General features: G+C 40.3%; 2 protein-coding genes across 5 annotated transcripts; both read right to left on the bottom strand.

The window, feature by feature from the left end:
• Positions 1-1,333: 1,333 nt before the first annotated feature.
• LOC112278945 (caffeoylshikimate esterase) lies at positions 1,334-7,939 on the bottom strand. 3 transcript variants are annotated; one of them, XM_090247034.1, is made up of 10 exons: positions 7,720-7,860; positions 7,069-7,295; positions 6,278-6,314; positions 4,064-6,075; positions 3,779-3,814; positions 3,195-3,321; positions 2,741-2,887; positions 2,332-2,600; positions 2,068-2,166; positions 1,334-1,932 (listed from the first exon to the last, which is right to left on the bottom strand). In XM_090247034.1, the coding sequence occupies exons 4-10, from the start codon at positions 4,271-4,273 to the stop codon at positions 1,615-1,617; spliced, it is 1,206 nt and encodes a 401-aa protein (XP_090103160.1). In that variant the 5' UTR covers positions 4,274-6,075; positions 6,278-6,314; positions 7,069-7,295; positions 7,720-7,860; the 3' UTR covers positions 1,334-1,614. The 3 variants fall into 3 exon arrangements, with proteins under 3 accessions (XP_090103160.1, XP_090103161.1, XP_024368654.1); XM_090247035.1 differs by lacking the exon at positions 7,069-7,295 and having other exon boundaries at positions 7,720-7,939; XM_024512886.3 differs by lacking the exons at positions 6,278-6,314; positions 7,069-7,295; positions 7,720-7,860 and having other exon boundaries at positions 4,064-5,270; positions 5,560-6,075.
• Positions 7,940-8,439: 500 nt separating this feature from the next.
• LOC112278944 (vacuolar cation/proton exchanger 3) lies at positions 8,440-13,477 on the bottom strand. Of its 2 annotated transcripts, none has more exons than XM_090247028.1 (13): positions 13,113-13,477; positions 12,130-12,522; positions 11,661-11,909; positions 11,390-11,457; positions 11,090-11,118; positions 10,617-10,813; positions 10,229-10,438; positions 9,909-10,040; positions 9,498-9,614; positions 9,253-9,306; positions 9,032-9,148; positions 8,806-8,905; positions 8,440-8,696 (listed from the first exon to the last, which is right to left on the bottom strand). In XM_090247028.1, exons 2-13 carry the CDS (start codon positions 12,190-12,192, stop codon positions 8,686-8,688), a joined length of 1,347 nt encoding a protein of 448 aa, XP_090103154.1. In that variant the 5' UTR covers positions 12,193-12,522; positions 13,113-13,477; the 3' UTR covers positions 8,440-8,685. The 2 variants fall into 2 exon arrangements, with proteins under 2 accessions (XP_090103154.1, XP_024368652.1); XM_024512884.3 differs by having other exon boundaries at positions 13,289-13,477.
• Positions 13,478-17,421: the final 3,944 nt, after the last annotated feature.

Raw genomic sequence — 17,421 nt, 5'->3', positions numbered from 1 at the left:
TCGGGTGTGTAGTCGTAATGGAATTGCGTGTTGTGCCTCTTCCTCATTGTCTCTATTACAAGGTCAAATGGCTTCATCAAATGCAGCTCGCCCGGATGATGTACACTGCTTTCATTTGTGGTCCATAAGTGTAATGCGTGCAGCTGAATCATCAGCCCTCAGTCAGTCGACCAACCTCGAAACCTGCATTCTATTATTGCAGGACTTAGAAATAGAACAGGGTTGATGACATCATGATCCTCTTGGCAAATTCTGAGCAGTTACAATGACACGTCAATTAAAAACCGATATTCTCGACGTCTCCTTCATATCAGGAGCTGAGGTACATGAATTCTATAGTCCATAGCTTTGGAATTCATTCAGATGATGAGTGATAAGATTCTGCACGAAACGTAATATTGCTCTTAAGCCCTGTCCACGGCGGGGATACAGAGAACACCTACTCTCCGATATTCAAAATAATGTGCTTGAATTGTACGTGACATGTAACCCCTGTCTTAACAACAATTGTGAGGAGAGTTACACGACGTGTTGTTAAGAAAAACAATTGAAGAACACGAATCTCTTGCATTTACATGAATCATTTTGAAAGACCTTATCAAGTTGGATTCCCAGAAAGCATATGCATTTTCATAAATTAAGTTGAGTTTTTTTAATTCTTTCGTTGTTTCGAATGAAAGCTACAAACCTGCTTGTGAGATATAATTCATGGCATGGTTTCTATTAACATTCGTCGCATGGCACGTGAGCCTCTTCTGCCCACTTCATCAATTGCTTGTAACTTAGTGTGTCTACATATTGAATGTGCTTTCGTCGATAATCACTGACACAGACATTTGAGGAATTCACCATCACCTGATTTATAGTCAATTCAATGTAGCCAAGGAATAAATTCTGAACAGAGTTATGCGCAAATGCAACATATCAATAATTCTTGAGAAAAATGTGCAAATCTAGGAGCAAAAGAAGGTTTCGCGAATAATATTTCACTCCTTCCCTGTGCAGTAATAGATTTCCAGATAGTAGTTTCTTTATTCTTTATACATTTGTTTGTTTATTTACGTATGCAATGTCAAATCATGTCTTCTGACAATATGATAAACTAAAACTGTTACCAATCTCTTTTCTGTATTTCTGTATTAAACTAGGAAATCAAGAACATATGTTTGATTTCAAGATAATTATACCGCAAAACAAAACTCGTATAGAAGTAATACAATGCCATGTTGTTAAAGCTCTACCTAAAAATCTTTCAGGCATATGATCTAGTTCCAATGTGCATGTCAAACCGAGTGGCCTGGACGAGACTTGACAGGTGAACGACTGCCAGAAATCAGTAATGGAGACTATCTTTTTGAAAGTATGAAAAGAAACAGTACAAACAAACAACCCAATGACGATTACATGCTGTTGGTGTATATGGTATCAGGGTGTACAGAGTCTTTCAACAGATTGAACAATAACATAGAATGAAGAAGAGGCCTCGAAGTTGAGGAGGTTTCTAGCCCTATGCTCCGAACGGCCTAAGCTTCTGGAATGTCGACTAGTTGGTCCGCTAGTTCGGAGCAGCAATCGTAAAAATGTTAGATGCGACTAGAATCCCTGCGAATCAGTCTATGTTGCAGTATTCAATCTGCCAAAGCTGAGCAAACTGGGTGAAGCTGCATCAACTCTTTTCTGGAGCTCTTTCTCACTAGCGTCGAGTGTCGGCAGCTTTGGTGCTGCGGAGTGAGCATCGAGCCATGATACAAGGTTCTCCACGATGCGACGGGTCACATCATCTGGTTCTCCCTGCAGGATGCAATGCCAGGAATCCTCGTACAGTTGTAGCGTCTTGTCGGAGGACATCGCCTTCTCGTAGAGCAGTTTGCTGATCGACGGGTCCGTGACCCGGTCACTATCACCATGAAGCACGAGAAACGGCAAAGTAACCTGCAGGAACAGTGGATGGCCAATTCGTTCAAAGCAAAACCGAGTTCCGAACATACAAGAGGAAATTGCTCAGATATCAGAGATGCATGACTTCAGAATGTGTTGCTTTTGGTTGAACAGTCATGCGGATTTAACCTCGTGCAGCTTGCTATCGATGTAGTCCGTAATCTGGAGCATTTGAAGTGCAGTTCCAAGCCGAGGATTATCAATATAAGCAACGGGATTCATATCAGCCTGCAAAATTGCTGCAGAGTTCAGACATAAACCGTAACAACCGCAACTATTAGTTGCAAAAACCACCACAGAGCAATACGCAATCAGTTGAACAAGGGTATTCACTTGTTCTAATTCACAGTAAAGATCTCGCAGTAGCAAGCATTGCAGTTGTCATGGACTTACCAACTTCTTCTTCTCCTTGTCGCGGAATCCGAGAGCTGCGATATCCTGGCCCGGCACGAGCTTTGCCTTGGGCACAATGCGAGCAAGAAGGAGCAGAATTTGTAACTGTATCCACGGAGGATACATTGAGTCTGCAACTTTGCACATGGGAGCGACAAGAACAGCTCCATTCCACATGCTTGGCTTTTTCAGATGAACCGCGAGCGCAATAGCACCTCCCAGAGACTCTCCAAACAGGAAGCATGGCAACACTTTCAACTCTTCGCGCTCTGCATGGGAACAAATTCCAGAATAACCACCATTTTCATCTGAACACAGTTGCCAATTCTAGAGAGAGAAAGAGAGAATGTGATCTCTTCAAAAACTTATGAGAAGCATATTAAGCATTCTGTGAGGTGAGCTAAATCACCCTTAATGGCGCGGTATTGCTCTATGACATCGTCCACGAGAGCATGGAAGTCGGGTATATATCCATGCAAGCCCTCAGACATGCCAAAGCCCGGATAATCCATGCCGTGCACAGCGTATCCAGCTAACGCCAACGTTCGCGCCACACCTATAACATTAGGTTGCACATTTGGGTTTAGTAACATATTGTGAAAAATGTAAACGAAATTCATATTACTTTTGAAAGATTGGAATACCGCAACCAGCCATAAAAACAAAACGAAATAAAAAATAAATAAATAAGAAGCCATTACTGGGTTCGAGAAAGACTCTTTAGCGACCTAATTTGTATCCTCTAAATCAACAGAATGTGTACTTTCTAAATTAATCCTATGATCTGGGAGATGGTATAACGAAAGCGCGGAGAGTCGTATAATATGCTAGAGCAGCTAAGAAACACGATCACACGGATGTACCTTCCAAAAAATAGGTGACGGTGTCTCCATAACCATGGCACAGAAAAATCACGCCATAGAGCGGCTTGTGAGCAGGTGCCCAGCTCTTGAGGAAAATCTCCTTGCCCTTCGAGTTCAGTACATATTTCTGCGATCAATAAGCTGGCATATTAAAGAAATAGCATATTGACGCTGCTGAACACAAAAATTCTCCATCCCAGTAACAGACATTCTCTGCAATGCTAATTGAGGCACCCAAGATAATTAGCACGTTCAAGTCAACCCCTGAATTCCAGGGTTTCGAGCGACCTCATGGAGATCTCAACTAGCTGGCATCTGTCTGCGAGGATCTGAAGAGAAAGAGGATCTTAGAACAAATCACGAGAGGAAAGTTATTTGAGCAGACTTGACAAAACTCATCATCAAGATCCACTGCAACAGTAGGTTTGTTCAAGCGTTTGTTACAATTTCATCGATATCAACTAAACAAGTGTTCATATCTTCAATTCTAGGGATTAATTCGAGAAGAATGTCGCAACATACTACCGTTGACTGGTGCGCCAAGCTGAAAAAGTGCAGAAAAAGTGTTAGGAAAATATTTTTACCTCTTCAACGTTGAGACCTTTGTCTAGATCACTGTGCTGTCAATCCACACAACAAGGGCAACACGGTTGAACCAAATCAGCGGCTACACAACAATGTCATCTCCATTCAGACCGTTAACCGCTGCATAAGTTCTCTACTCATGGGCCTGATTTCACAATTATCCTCAATCGGTCGGCCAGCCAGCCTACTTAGTACCTACGAAGTGCCAGCCGCTAGACGCATTATCGAGGAGAAGAGAAAATTCATTAGAAAGACCCAAAGAAGGGTGTAGAGTGTGCGCTTACGGGAGGACAGTTGTAGTCGAAATTCTTGAAGTCGCGGTAGAATTCTTCCCTTGCAACGCGACGCTGCGCTGCGGTGTCCAAAAAGTGTCGACGGCCTCTCACTGGCTTCGTAACACAGCCCTTTTGGTCGGGTGAATCATTTTCTCCCTTGAGAAGCAGCCACGCGATCGCCGGGACGAACGCCACAGCCAGCGACCACAGCGCCACCATCACTGCTAGAAGCGACTAGATGTAGAGCTGGCAGCGAAGCAATGGTTCACGATGAAACCGAGCTGATGAGGGATTTGAACCGCGCTCCAATCTATCAACACGCCGATGCTCTGACCTCTACACTATCATCACCCATTCTAGATATCTCGAACCGACTCATAAGTTGATAGGGCATCAATTTTCCTCGCTTCAGGTAGTGCCCAGTTACAGTCTGAGAATCTACTCTAAGATTATTGAAGAAAAGATTGCATCACCATTTTACTTGGTGGGATTGTTTGACCTGAATCCAAGACCTAGAATCGGATGTTTAGATAGTCCAAGAATGCCACTGGTGGGTAGTGTAAGAATCCTGCGGAAGGCTTTGATATATCACCTCGCGGGTGCGTCGCAGAAGAGACCCACATAGCGCAGTAGAAGAATGCAGAGATGATCGGGGTTAAGCAGAGCAATCTGGAGTTTTTCGAAACCCGGTGGTACAGCGCACTGCGACTGTAAGTGACTCATTGAAATCTTTGGACACATTGAGAGATTGCGGCGCTTTGAGATGGTGCGTGGAACAAACGTCACGCAGGGACAACTCGTGGACTTCAGTGGCCCTTGCGTGATTAGTGTCAGTAAGTTATCATTCTGGGCACGCTACTGGTTCGAGCCATGCGCTCGTATGCGACGATCAAATAAGAATCACGATCATCAGTGGGTCCCCCATATGCGCCGATGCATCGGTTGAGTTGCGCCAAAACAAGGATTTCGAGGCTCATAAATCGTGGCGCTGCAATGAGTATTTATGTATGTTTGTGTATGTGTGTGTATATATATATATATATATATATATATGAGAAGTTGATCTAGGAATTATACCTCACTTGATTAAGACACCGCATGAATCACCATCACAACATTCGGGCGGATATGCTGCAAACCTAACCCCGGAATTTGAGCTTATGGTGCGAAGCTTCGATCCTTCCAGGACACTCCACATCTAAGGTGTGCGGTTCACCTGCGAATTCCCACTAACAAAGCATGAGAACAAATGGCAATGAACAAATGCGCACTCGAGAGGAAGATTTGCGAATTGTTAAGGCTTGCTGGTAGGTGGGCAGGTGTGTGTGTGAGCATTCATGTGCTCTAATTCGAAGTGACACTAGCAGTAAAGGGAGTGTTAAGATAGCGGTCTTTTGCATTGTCTGAAAACGGTGCCATCTCTGCAACTGCCACAATGGAGAATCATAAACGTTCTGCACTAAAACATTAGGTGGCATGAAATATGCCTGAAACTGAAACCCAACCTGAACAGAAGCACGAAATCCAACTATAACTACACCGTATCCCACAATTGATGGCATGGAGGAAAATCTACACTTCAAAATTGAGTTCATCGAACAAGCCGGGTCCGAAATTGTAACCGCGTTTGAAGTTGGGGATGAAAAGCTAATAAAGAACCATATTTAAGGAGAATCTATCTCTGAGCGCATGCACCCTTGAATAATAAGCTGACGGTCTTCATAGAAGTCCTCAGAGGAGAGGAACATCAGTGGTTCCTATAAGTAGAGAAAACGCCATCAGGCGCATCATTAGTAAGCAGTAGTTCGTGATTTGTAGACACGTGATCGAAGTACTGTCAGTATGAGGGAGCACTAAACCCACTGCTTACTACTGCCCCCTGGCTTATGTCATTAAAGAATTCTATCCTACGCACATCAGCATCTTGTACGTATCTATGTTTGCCAGGTCGACCCAGCCAGCATAGAAAACATATACGTGGTCTGACAACTGGCTTGAAAGACCATAAGTAGAAAGGTTCCCTGCACATTGCAACCATGTAATGCAAACATGAGATCTCAAACTTTGTGACCCCTACATGTGGCACACGTAACTGTTCTATAAAATCTTCATATGACGACACATTAGGAAAAAAAAAGAAACAGAAAAAGAAAAAAGCAGGGGTGTGTAACAGCAGCTCCTTGAAGGGGCATCCTTTGATCGCATAGAAGGGACAGCAATTACTTGCATTCCTGCAGCCTTGCCTTCCTCCATGCTAGCCCTAAGCAGCTCAGGCAACCTTGATTCAGAGAAATGGGAGATTGAGGGTACCACCTTAACAACAAAGTTTTCAACCAGCTTCGCCTCAAATCATACCAGAGTCTCATGAGTATATTATGGACAATCAAGTGAAGAAAATGATAGACGCCTCAACAACCATTCGTCTCAGCACTAACGCTAAAAACCGATGATCTCAGGAGACTGCATGTTTAGATCATAACATTGCATACTTTCACGTACCGTTTATATTGCGGTAAGCGTTATTCTTAGAAAAAACTTAAAACTCACGAAATAGAATACGAAATCATGCTCATGGAGCATCTTCCATGACAAGACACATAGTTTGCTCTGCATTGACTTTACTTAGTGTTTCAAGGAATAAACAAACCGTCAAAACTTGGAAACAGTAATTAGCAGCCGTTCGATGATTCCAAGAAACACTTGGGCAACCAAAATATCCCAAAACTTGAGTATATCGATTTTAGGTTGAACAGAAAAAAGTCACTAGATGCCTGTCAGACGACTGCTAGAAAGGATACAACAAGAAATTTAAAAGAAGTAAAATCAGAAACCCAAATATCAGGTGCAACCTTCCCGTTCTTGACCATATCCTCAATGACAACCACTTAAAAAGTAGGTTTTTCAACCTGAAGTGAGAACTTCGGCTTTTATTATCAGTGCCGGTGACATAATATACCTTTTCTGGAAAAGAAAAAAGAAAAATGAGGCAACTGCTTCGCATCATTCATACTCACCGACTTGTAATTTCATTTAAAAGCATCAGTTCGAAGATAAGCTACAAGCTGTCGATAACAAAACTGGATTGGAGTAATGTTGTCTAATCTTGATGATGAACTTAAGAGTACAAGGCAGGACGTCACCAGTGATGGTGAACACAGCTGCCATTTACCCAGTAGTTTCTGAGCACCTGTTTCATCCTATTCCTACCCATAGCGGGTAACTGCTTCATTCACCAGCGGCCCTACAGACAGAAAATAATAGAGCTTATTAAGTAACACTTTATTTTAACAGAATGTGCAAGGGACCCTACTCGCGTATTTCAACGGGGCTCGTTCCTGAATCAGTTATTCTCGGAAAGTGAATAAGTGGGGATGCGCAATCCCAGCTCAAATTTCAAGACAACTAACGCAGGGATTAACGTACGATTCTCTAAGACAATCTGTGTATTATAGAAAAGGAGCACTTGAAATTGACGACCCTTCTACAAATAATGCACCCACTGTGCGTCAAATATATATATGAGCGATGATGTGTTTCCGATGTCAGGAGCTGAAAACAATCTGAATTACGTACACAAGAATCCCGTTTGAACCCAAGAACTGATTCTTCTAGTGTGCCAAGAGATTCATTGCGAAATCACAGAATCAAAGCATAGGCACTCGTACCTTAACGAGTCAAGGCATAAGGTACCACAAACGTGTGTCCAGCATAGTGACGTTCAGGTCGAATCAGACATGGGAGGGTTTCAGGGGGAGTTTCTCTTGATAACCATGCGCATCAGTACCCTATCCAGCCTTGGTCGCGGCTCGAATGTGCAAAAACATCGAGTCTGTAATCACATCGCAGCAAAAATGTGGAACCCCATCACAGCAAGTGAGTGTGGCGATGCCAGAAAAGAATCTTCACAGCCAATTCTCGACGTATTTCAGTCCAACCCTCGCTGGATACCGACTCTTGGAATCACCACTGAAGTGCTCACAACTTGTGTCTTGCTGTGAAATGGATTGACCATATGTATGGCACACGCTCAATTTCTTTGGTTATTTATTTCATGTTTTTGAAAAAGATATTCACTTTGGATAATCACTGTTCGGAAAATTTAGATTCCAATTGCAATCAGAAAACACTTGATGACTTGTTCGACTGGTAATTTATCCCAGTAGTTAGAATGAGAAACATCTAAATATTTGATTTGCTTCGAATGGGGTGCTGATTTTGTCATGAATTTAGCGTTGTTGCTGTTGAATTTGTGTAATACTGAAGGGTAATTCTCCCGACTCGGTTGAGAATGGTGAGACGAAACCAATGCATGATCAAGAGTGAACAGGCGACAAACACCAAGCATTTGTCCATCCTCAGCCACCATGGACAAAGTTATCGGAGACTTGAAAGAATGTGCATCGAGTATGCAATTATCAGTGAATCGCTTGGAACAACTAATTCCGGCACATACAGTGCACAGAGACTTATAGTACAGAGGCTGAAAACCCGCAGAAAAGGCTGTCCCAAAAGCTACCACATTAGTGGCACCCGTTGGACTGTGTTCGTTCCAGCAGGGCCTTCCTAGAGGGGCTTCGTCATTTTTATCGCTACGGTAGTTGGAAAAAGGTAGCATCGTCCGAATGGATCCTTTAACTCCCAGCTGCACATGTAAACAATCAAGAGAATTTTAAGAAAAATCAATGAGTAAAACCACACAATCACAATTTCCAGAACATTTTAAACTAAAAATTCAAGGATGAGCTACGCACGATGCTTGTCTGGAATGTCGACATGGACAAAGAAGCTTGCTCCAACTATTAGGTAGCATAATATTAACATTAAACCCTTGAAATAATTTGCAGTACCCTCCTGTCAAAAGTTTACACAAAAAAACATTAGTGTTTTAAACAATCACGAATGTGCTTATAATTTAACCGAGAACTATGCATTTCTATCAATTTCTAAAGAAAGAAGGGAACAGCAGTGACAGCTCACCTGAAGCATGAAAGCAACCACTAGAACTGTTATGAATAGTGTTGCGGTTTCAAACAGTTCGAAGTTGAGGTCCATGTGCGTTTCCATGGGCCACCCGATAACGACGCAAAAAGGAATCTGCACAACAGCGCTGCATTAAGTCAACGAGTATCTAAGTGTAGTAGTTGCAAATATGAGATTAAGAGTTGAATGTACTACATGAGGGACTTGCTGGGACTTACCACAAACATAGAGATCTGAGTGGAAGAACCGATAGCCACCCCAAGCGAGATATCCTGCCAGAAAGAAAAATGTGAACAAGACGAAGACAAAAATCGAAGCCAATGAGTTTACACAACAAAGTCGATGATTGACGACCAGCGAAGGAATGAATTATTGACTAGGGCTTGGAAATGTCAAGCTCTCATGAATATCACGTTGTTGTCTAGTAACATTTCTAGGCTTAGACCATCACGAGAGGACTTACCAGCTTATCTTTGAGGGCAAACATTATAGCACTCGCATGCTCTGCGGCGTTTCCAACAATCGGCAATATGATAACGCTTATAAACGCAATGGGTACATTCCATGCATTCGAAGCACCCTTCACACGATACAAAAAGAATGCAAGTTTAGTAGAAGAAAGAAGAGTTTGAAAACAATCAGAGCACGATCTTTAAGGCCAGGGCCAACACCAGCCTTAAATTATAAAGAATTGTTTAGACATTTTGCTATCTGTAACTATTTGCTCCAATTGCAATATGCCGGTACATACACATCAGTAAGAATAGACTCTATGATTTAGTTTTAAGCCACATCGCACTTTTATCCAACCTCAAATGCAACCGACAGTTGCAGGTATGACCAAATAGTATATTGAAATGAGAGCAAAACAAACCTCGATGGCATCAACCAAATACTCCGACAGTATTGAGATAAAGATAGTCAGAATAGTGAGCCAGCCAATTGAAGTCCAGAAACACAGCAGAGCCTCGCCCTCGTCGGAATCACCATCATTATCTACTGCATCCTGTAAAAAGAGAAGAAAGCAACGAAGATACCTTTGAGCATCATATTCAAGAAACAAAACTTCAGCACACGAGACAGAGATAAGTCGGAGCAAAGCAAACCTACTCAAACAGGGAACTCGTAATGCGAAGAAAAGATCATTAACAGGATTTAGTGGATGAAGGCAAGGGGGGGTAATATGATTATCACCTCCTCTGAATCATAAAGCTCTTTGTGACTCTTAAGCTGGAAGTACAGGTAGGCGATATAGGCTACCAACATGATAATGCTGCTGAATCTCGACAGAACAAGCTCAGACTTTCCAATTTGCAGTTCGGTACCAGTAGCATGAAGGACGGCAGGAAATAGAAGACCCATGACTGCCATCAACAACAGGCTTGCGCTGACCTGGGCAGTAACCTACAACAGATGACATCCATAACTTCTCAGGACTGATTCAATTTAACAAATGAGAGAAGATCACTACGCTAGATAACCCACCACACGGAGAGTATACCCACAGCAAAAAGAGCATCACATTAAACCTCTCCAATAGACGTGATCCGAAATATGTAATCAGTTTCTGCAGCGCACATACCTTGTTAAACTTCTGATCTTTCTGAGAGTGTTTCAGGCCCCCAAAGAAAAAAGCACATCCTAGAACCAGCAACATGTTTGACAAAATGGAACCTAACAGTGATAACTGTACAACTCGTATCATTTTCTTCCGTAAAGCAATGATGCATATAATCATTTCCGTTGCATTGCCAAAAGTCGCATTCAGAAGACCTCCAACTGCAAGTGAAAAAAACCATTCTTTAGCCGAGAGAGAGAGAGAGATAGGAGCTTTAGATCAATCAACCACCCTCCCATTACCCGTTAACAACTTAAATTAAGCATAAGCTACGAGTATAAAATGTCATATAAATGCGAAACGTGAGTTTCCATATAAGGATCAATTTCAAACCTTAAAAATTATAGCAGCGTCGAGATCCACTTTAAACCAAATAAATGGATAGAGAAAACATCAACTCTAAGACACATCATAAAGCTGCAAGCGCCGAGAATTACCTGTCGAACCAGTGAAAAAAGACAGTTGTCTGCAAAAAGCAACAGCATGTCTTATTAGTATGCTGCAAATAAGGATTCAGATTATCATCCGACTACCTCCTTGATTCTAGGCCTTTCTTCTCGGAATGAAACTAGTATAATTCATGCTGCGTTGATGTAACTCATATTCGCGGGAGAATAGATAGTAACCACAGCAAGCACAACAATATGTTCATTCACAAAATTTTCTCGCCATAAGAGGATGGAAATCGATAAGTACAATGGAAAAGAGCCATGATAGCAAAGAATGTAGCAACTCACTCGGTGACAAATCCAAGTCGCTCAGCCAAGGGAGCCATACCAAGTAAACTAAATGCGAAAACCCAGCCCTAGAGAACAAACATAACCACGCCTTAGTGTACTCAATGTGAAAGATCCCATCTTTAATCTTTGTAAGATAATATATCCTCTATGGTGCATGAATCCAAGCCTTCGATAGAGCTAAATGTCCTCATAGCCAACAGCAGAGCGAAACATGACAAAGAAGATTCCGAATTTGACGAATTTATTCAGTAAACAAGAGAAGACTTACATGTCCAAATAGTCCTTGGCCACCAATCATCGCTAAGGGAACACATAACAGCAGCCAATTCAACTTCGTCCCGAACAATACATGACCCATACTCCGAGATACATAAGTTGGCAATTTGCCCATCCAGCTTCTAGGCCGGTCTCTCATATTGCATGAGGGTTGACGTACAAGTTCATCTTTCAGAAAGATATCGTTTCTGTGCAATGTTGAGTCTAAAGGCGATGAAGTCCCTTCCACTAGAGCTATCAGCTGGCATGGACAGACAAACAATGTGCAGGGAACATAAGCTGCTGCGTATTCAAAAATCGCTCTCGTTGACTACTCATAAAGCAAAAAATCCCACGTCAATTCTGCGAAATACAAAATATGACCGGGTTTACTGCCTGTAAGCTAGAAGAACTTACTTCACTCGGTTAAAAGCTCAGATACGTTCAATTAAAGTAAAATTCAGAGAGGCATCTAGACTCACCTCAAGATCTTTTCCCCCATTCTGACGGATGTCACTTGTCGGTATCCCAGCGAAATTCTCCATAACTCAATACCCAGTTGCCCCCACTGCTTCAAACCCTAATTTACGTACTGAAGCACATGGGTCCTCGCAACTGTCAATCGGGCTTATGTCATGAGACACTTATGGCAGCTAATTCTCAGATCATTGCATAAAAGGCAAGGAACTTTGATTTTTTGGACAACTGCCAGAACCCCTCCTCATTTGAAAACTCCCTACGTTTGCATTCCGGCCACTTGTTGTAGGCAAGACCTTTGCAATGGAGGCAAAGTCCATCCAAGCGTGACTGTTACCAGATACAATACGAGAAGATCGATATCATCTTCAACTGGAGCAGTTAGGCACACTTTGACCCTGAAAAAGAAACTAATTGTCAGCCTTTAACCATTCTTTGCCTCCAACTTCCAAGAGGTTCGTACAAAAGATCATCCCTTAAGCCTGTCTTAATAATCCAACCCTACCCAGCTCTCTACCACGATTACAACTCGAGATCGAAAGTGAGAGTCAAGGCTTCTCTGCATAAGAGAACCACGCTTCAGCATTACAGCAGAGAACCTACTGCATTCACGCTGTTTCTAGAATCACAAGATGGAAAACCCATACTAAGCATCGCTTCTAGAATTTACGAAGTACGTGATCGAAAAGAGCAAATAACGAGGATACATTGAACGCCAGACACAAAATTCAGACTACCACGATAGTGACTCCAACCGCTACAAGATTATATCGAACAGCTTCACTGTCGAGGTCGAGTGACACTTCCCACTCTACCGACACAAAACCTTCTAGACTTCCACCATCTTATGAAAATATAAAAACACGCGAACTCTAATTGCAGCATCTCAGCAAACAGCCCAACAAACAACCCCGCATACTCAATGTTTCTCACGGTGCAATTGCCATCAGCTCCCGGCACCCCTCGAGAACAAGGGTAACCGACTCACCTGCTCTCACACACAAGAACCCGCCTCGTGCAAGGAATCCAGTCGACGCAAAACCCATCGAAGATCTTTTTCCCAGTGCTCGTCACGCCCCACCCTTCACACTCCCCCAAACCCACCTACCGACGAAGCAAATGACAAACACGCAGATTCAAGACCACCAAAAACACACAACTCACCTACTGATCGACCTCCTCCTCTCAGATGGTCTTGTTCGCAGCTACCTACTCCTCCTCCTCCAAGAACAACAAACACCACGCAGCTCCAACACCAAACTGACATACGATAGAAACTTGCCCGGAGCTTGCAGCTGCGAAGCTTCACAACGAGATGCCACCCGGCGGAGCCACCAGCCGATTGCAGTGTCTGCAGCTTGTCCCGACTGGGGCGCAGACTTCACAGCATTCTGTAGCGAAATCCCACCAGTGGCGAAACCCAGATTCAGCTCCTGCGAATTCGAGGATCCTGCGAGCGGGGTGAGAGGGCTATTTTCTCGCATCCCCCGCGCGCGAGCACGCGCTGGGCGTCTCGAAACGCGGCGCTCCACCCGCGCGCCGATCGCCGACCACCTCTTCTGGACGCCGCCCACTTCGACCAGCATTTCTCGTCGCCGTGTTCTGGCGGCGACTGCGAGACCTGTGGGATTCACACAAGGGAATGGAGCTTAAACAAAAGGAAATTATATTCATATTCCATACTTAGGAAATCAAAACTAAACCTGGTTATCATGCAAATCAAGTAAGTAGTATTCCTTGTAATATAATACGTTTTCGAACCTTCCATTGTGTGTTATCTATCTTCAAAGGTGAATAAATCCTATAATTATAAAATATCGTTTGGTGAAGAATAGTACTACGAAGTTCAAGTCACGTCTTTGCTTGGTGATTGAAGCATGAGTAAACAATTATGTTGTCATCTTAAGGGTGGGAAAAGCTCGAGGTAAATTAAACTTGCATAGATGCAATGACTAACCCCTTGTTTCAACTTATGATCTTCGATTAGTGGGATTGATCGGTGAATTTTAAAGGTTTCATGGCCGACATTGAATGGTAGAGAGTTGCATTAATGTAAACTTATAAATATATGTAATTTCTCTAAAAAGATACACGTCGCTGATAAAAGAATCCCCCCACAGTTAATGTAAATAATAATAATAATAATAATAAATTTTCCAAAATGTCATGTATTTTATGGTCCTTACAAAAACCATAGTTTCGTAGTAATTTCCAGGAAGCAGCGGTCCGTGCTGAGGTGGCATAGCAGTGAATTTCCACACAACCGGCACCCCAGCTACTTCCTAACGAATGAGATGGAGTCCCATTCCAGATGTCGAATCAGACGAGGTCCTCATTTTCCAATTGGGGACCTCGGATTGGCTGACTTTGAGTTAAATTGCTGCCTAGGATTAGCCCACTTAGAGGGCAATTTAGTGGAGATTCTCTTGCAACGTGGGATGTTTTTTAGAAAAAATAATAAGAAGAAGAAGGAATATATATATATATATATATATATATGATTGGAATTTGCAACAAAAAACTATAATTGCAGTGTCCTACGTGCTTTTGATTGAGTATAATTAGATATTTATATATATATATACATATACGTTTGAATACTTTGCCTGTGTTACATGTAAATGTTGAGGTCATCGTTGAGTTGTTAAAGCTTTGTTTGGATATCTCAACCATACAATTATAATCATCAATAGCAAGATCAAACCGAATTATATTAATATACCAAGTTTTACTTTATTTTTAAGTATACGAGTATATTAACTTAGTATTATATTGTACCAAAAATTCGGATTAATGAATTAAACTTTTAAAAATAAATTTTAAAATAGTAATAATGATTATGATGTATGCATGAACATTATATATATATATATATATATATATATATATATGTATGTATGTATATATATATATACCTATAGTTTTATTGGAATATGCATTAATTTTTTTTTAAGTAGTATACACAAAAAAATCATATAATAAACACCCTTTCACATTTTAGAGACACAATATTTGTTCAAAAAATAAATATATCATGAGAATGTAGTTCAAACTATTAAAGTTTAAATGATTTGTAATTCAGATGCATGAATCAGGCAATTTTTTTTTGTTGGATTTTAATTAAGATTTAAAAATAGTTGATACAAATATGAACATTATCTGAGTACCACTCTATCTATTAATTGCATTTTTCTACAATCAAATATGCATGCATGTATAAAAAGATACAAATAAAGTGTTGTTGCAAAGACCTAACCAACAATTGGAACAATTATCAAAAGAATCACCATCATCTGTGCAAGTTTTTAAAATATTTACTGGTAAGGTTTTGATATAAATCCATGTTGTTCTAGGTTACCCAGAAAATTCCTTGTTTGTTTTCATGTACATTTTTTTTAATACCTTTATTGTAAACATCTTAACCATGGCTCAATTGTTGCTTAGAGGTGGAAAATTCACATTAAAACATGTAAAGTACTAAGTTATCAAAAAGAGAATGACATGAACCATCTTTAATCCAATAAAAGTCAAGCTCATAATTGGGTTGTATATTCATCCTTCAAAGTAATAGCCAATAATTTATGTGTAAATTTTACAAAAATACAAATAAATAAAAACTTAAAATAAAGAAGCCATCAGAATAATGATTTGTTTTTTCAAATTCTGAGACAAAACAAGGAACATGAATAGTTGTTTCAAAGTACGTAAAAAGTTTTAAGAAATAGTATATATATATATATATATATATGATCATTTTTGTTGACCTAGATCTTGAAATAAATTATAGGAACTTTGTAAAAAGCATGAAAAGGTCATCGAGATAACGCAATAGGTATATATTTATGGAGGAAAAATTACAGAAAGCAATTTCGAAATGAATATCCCTGACACCATTCATTGAACTTACATGAAATAATTTATTGACCGTAGCCACTGAATTGCACACGACCATATATGAATGAGCCTCTAGTCAATGATCTCCGCATGACTATCATAAGATATTGCGTTATATATGGCACAGTTCTCGAGCATCGCTGTAGGATGTCCTTTATGCACTTTTCTGTATTTTTATTTATTTGTGGGTTGTCAGTTTTCTTTTTCACAATCCAACTTTGGCGAGACAATTCGAACGTAAGACAAGTGTGGCGACAAGTGGTGATGTGGCAGCCCTAATAACATGTGTTTGTTTGTTTTTTTTACTATATTCTTTTGCTGACGTGGAAAAATTGTCTGAATTTGGAAGGATCTGGAAGTTAGATTTTGATTTAGGAAAGTGTTGGGCTCTGAGGGTTGGTCCGTGCAGCTCCACAAAAACTTTGCAAAACATGGTAAACGAAATGTAAAATGCGATATATGTTTTTTAATAAACTACCATACAAGTTTTCGTAGGAAAGTAGTATGTAAAAAGAACAAGGAAATCACATTATAGTATTAAAAAAAAGAAAAAAAAAAAAAATTGAAAGATGAAATGTCGGCAATGAAAACAATTCATTAAATTGACATGATTTCTTCAAAATGAGCGTTCGTAGCTTCCATTCAAAGAAACGACAATCGTTGCAGATAATTGATGATTTAGGTTAAGTCTTGCCACTAATGTCTGTAATAGAAAGATAACTGTGGAGAATTCTTCAGTTCATAAAATTAAACAAATCAGTAAAGAAAGTAGATTGTTAATTTTACATACACAGTATTACCAATTCTAAGTTGAATGCTTCTGGGAAAAAACATGTGTGTTCAGAGTAATCTTATAGAAGAATGGAAAAAACATTCTCAATAAATAAATAATCTAAGGAAATGTTTTTCTATATCTTCAACATATAAGGCTCTAAAGAATATTTTGTAGGTATGCCTATGCTATAAATGGCCTTTTTATTTTGTATCTGTATTTTTCAATTTTAAGTACACACACATATAAATATATATATATATATATATATATATATACTTAAAGAAAAATCATCAATATTTGCAATCAAAGTTAAGTTCCACCTAAAGAATTTGAACAACCATAACTATTAATAGATACATATGTATAATCTTACATGTTTGGCTTTAAGAAAAATGCGAAATAATACATTTTCATAGTCAATTACTATATGACCTCATCTCTTTAAAATTTTCAAGAGACTATTTCTCGTTTTTTTTTTGGAAGCTACTCAAACAGTAGTATTCATGTATATAATTAAAAACCACTACAATGATTCATTGTGCAATACCACAAAAGTCTTGCACCCATATGATCATTAATAGAAGCACAAGACTTTTCCTCTCTCAAAAGAATAACAAGTCACAAGTGG

Source organism: Physcomitrium patens, chromosome 2, assembly GCF_059467195.1.
Source record: "Physcomitrium patens ecotype Gransden chromosome 2, ASM5946719v1, whole genome shotgun sequence".
Taxonomy (NCBI): domain Eukaryota; kingdom Viridiplantae; phylum Streptophyta; class Bryopsida; order Funariales; family Funariaceae; genus Physcomitrium; species Physcomitrium patens.
The sequence above is the reverse complement of the archived record's forward strand: the minus strand, read 5'-3'. Positions and strand labels throughout refer to the sequence as shown.

Excerpts from the sequence above, each read along its gene's own strand:
- LOC112278945 (XM_090247035.1), bottom strand. The coding sequence starts at position 4,273 with ATGGTGGCGCTGTGGTCGCTGGCTGTGGCGTTCGTCCCGGCGATCGCG. Across the intron at positions 3,815-4,063 it reads TCGACTACAACTGTCCTCCC|CACAGTGATCTAGACAAAGG; the intron begins GTAAGCGCACAC and ends GTGGATTGACAG. Across the intron at positions 2,601-2,740 it reads GCAATACCGCGCCATTAAGG|AGCGCGAAGAGTTGAAAGTG; the intron begins GTGATTTAGCTC and ends GTTCCCATGCAG.
- LOC112278944 (XM_090247028.1), bottom strand. The coding sequence starts at position 12,192 with ATGGAGAATTTCGCTGGGATACCGACAAGTGACATCCGTCAGAATGGG. Across the intron at positions 10,041-10,228 it reads AGCTTTATGATTCAGAGGAG|GATGCAGTAGATAATGATGG; the intron begins GTGATAATCATA and ends CTCTTTTTACAG. Across the intron at positions 9,149-9,252 it reads CTCAGATCTCTATGTTTGTG|ATTCCTTTTTGCGTCGTTAT; the intron begins GTAAGTCCCAGC and ends GCTGTTGTGCAG.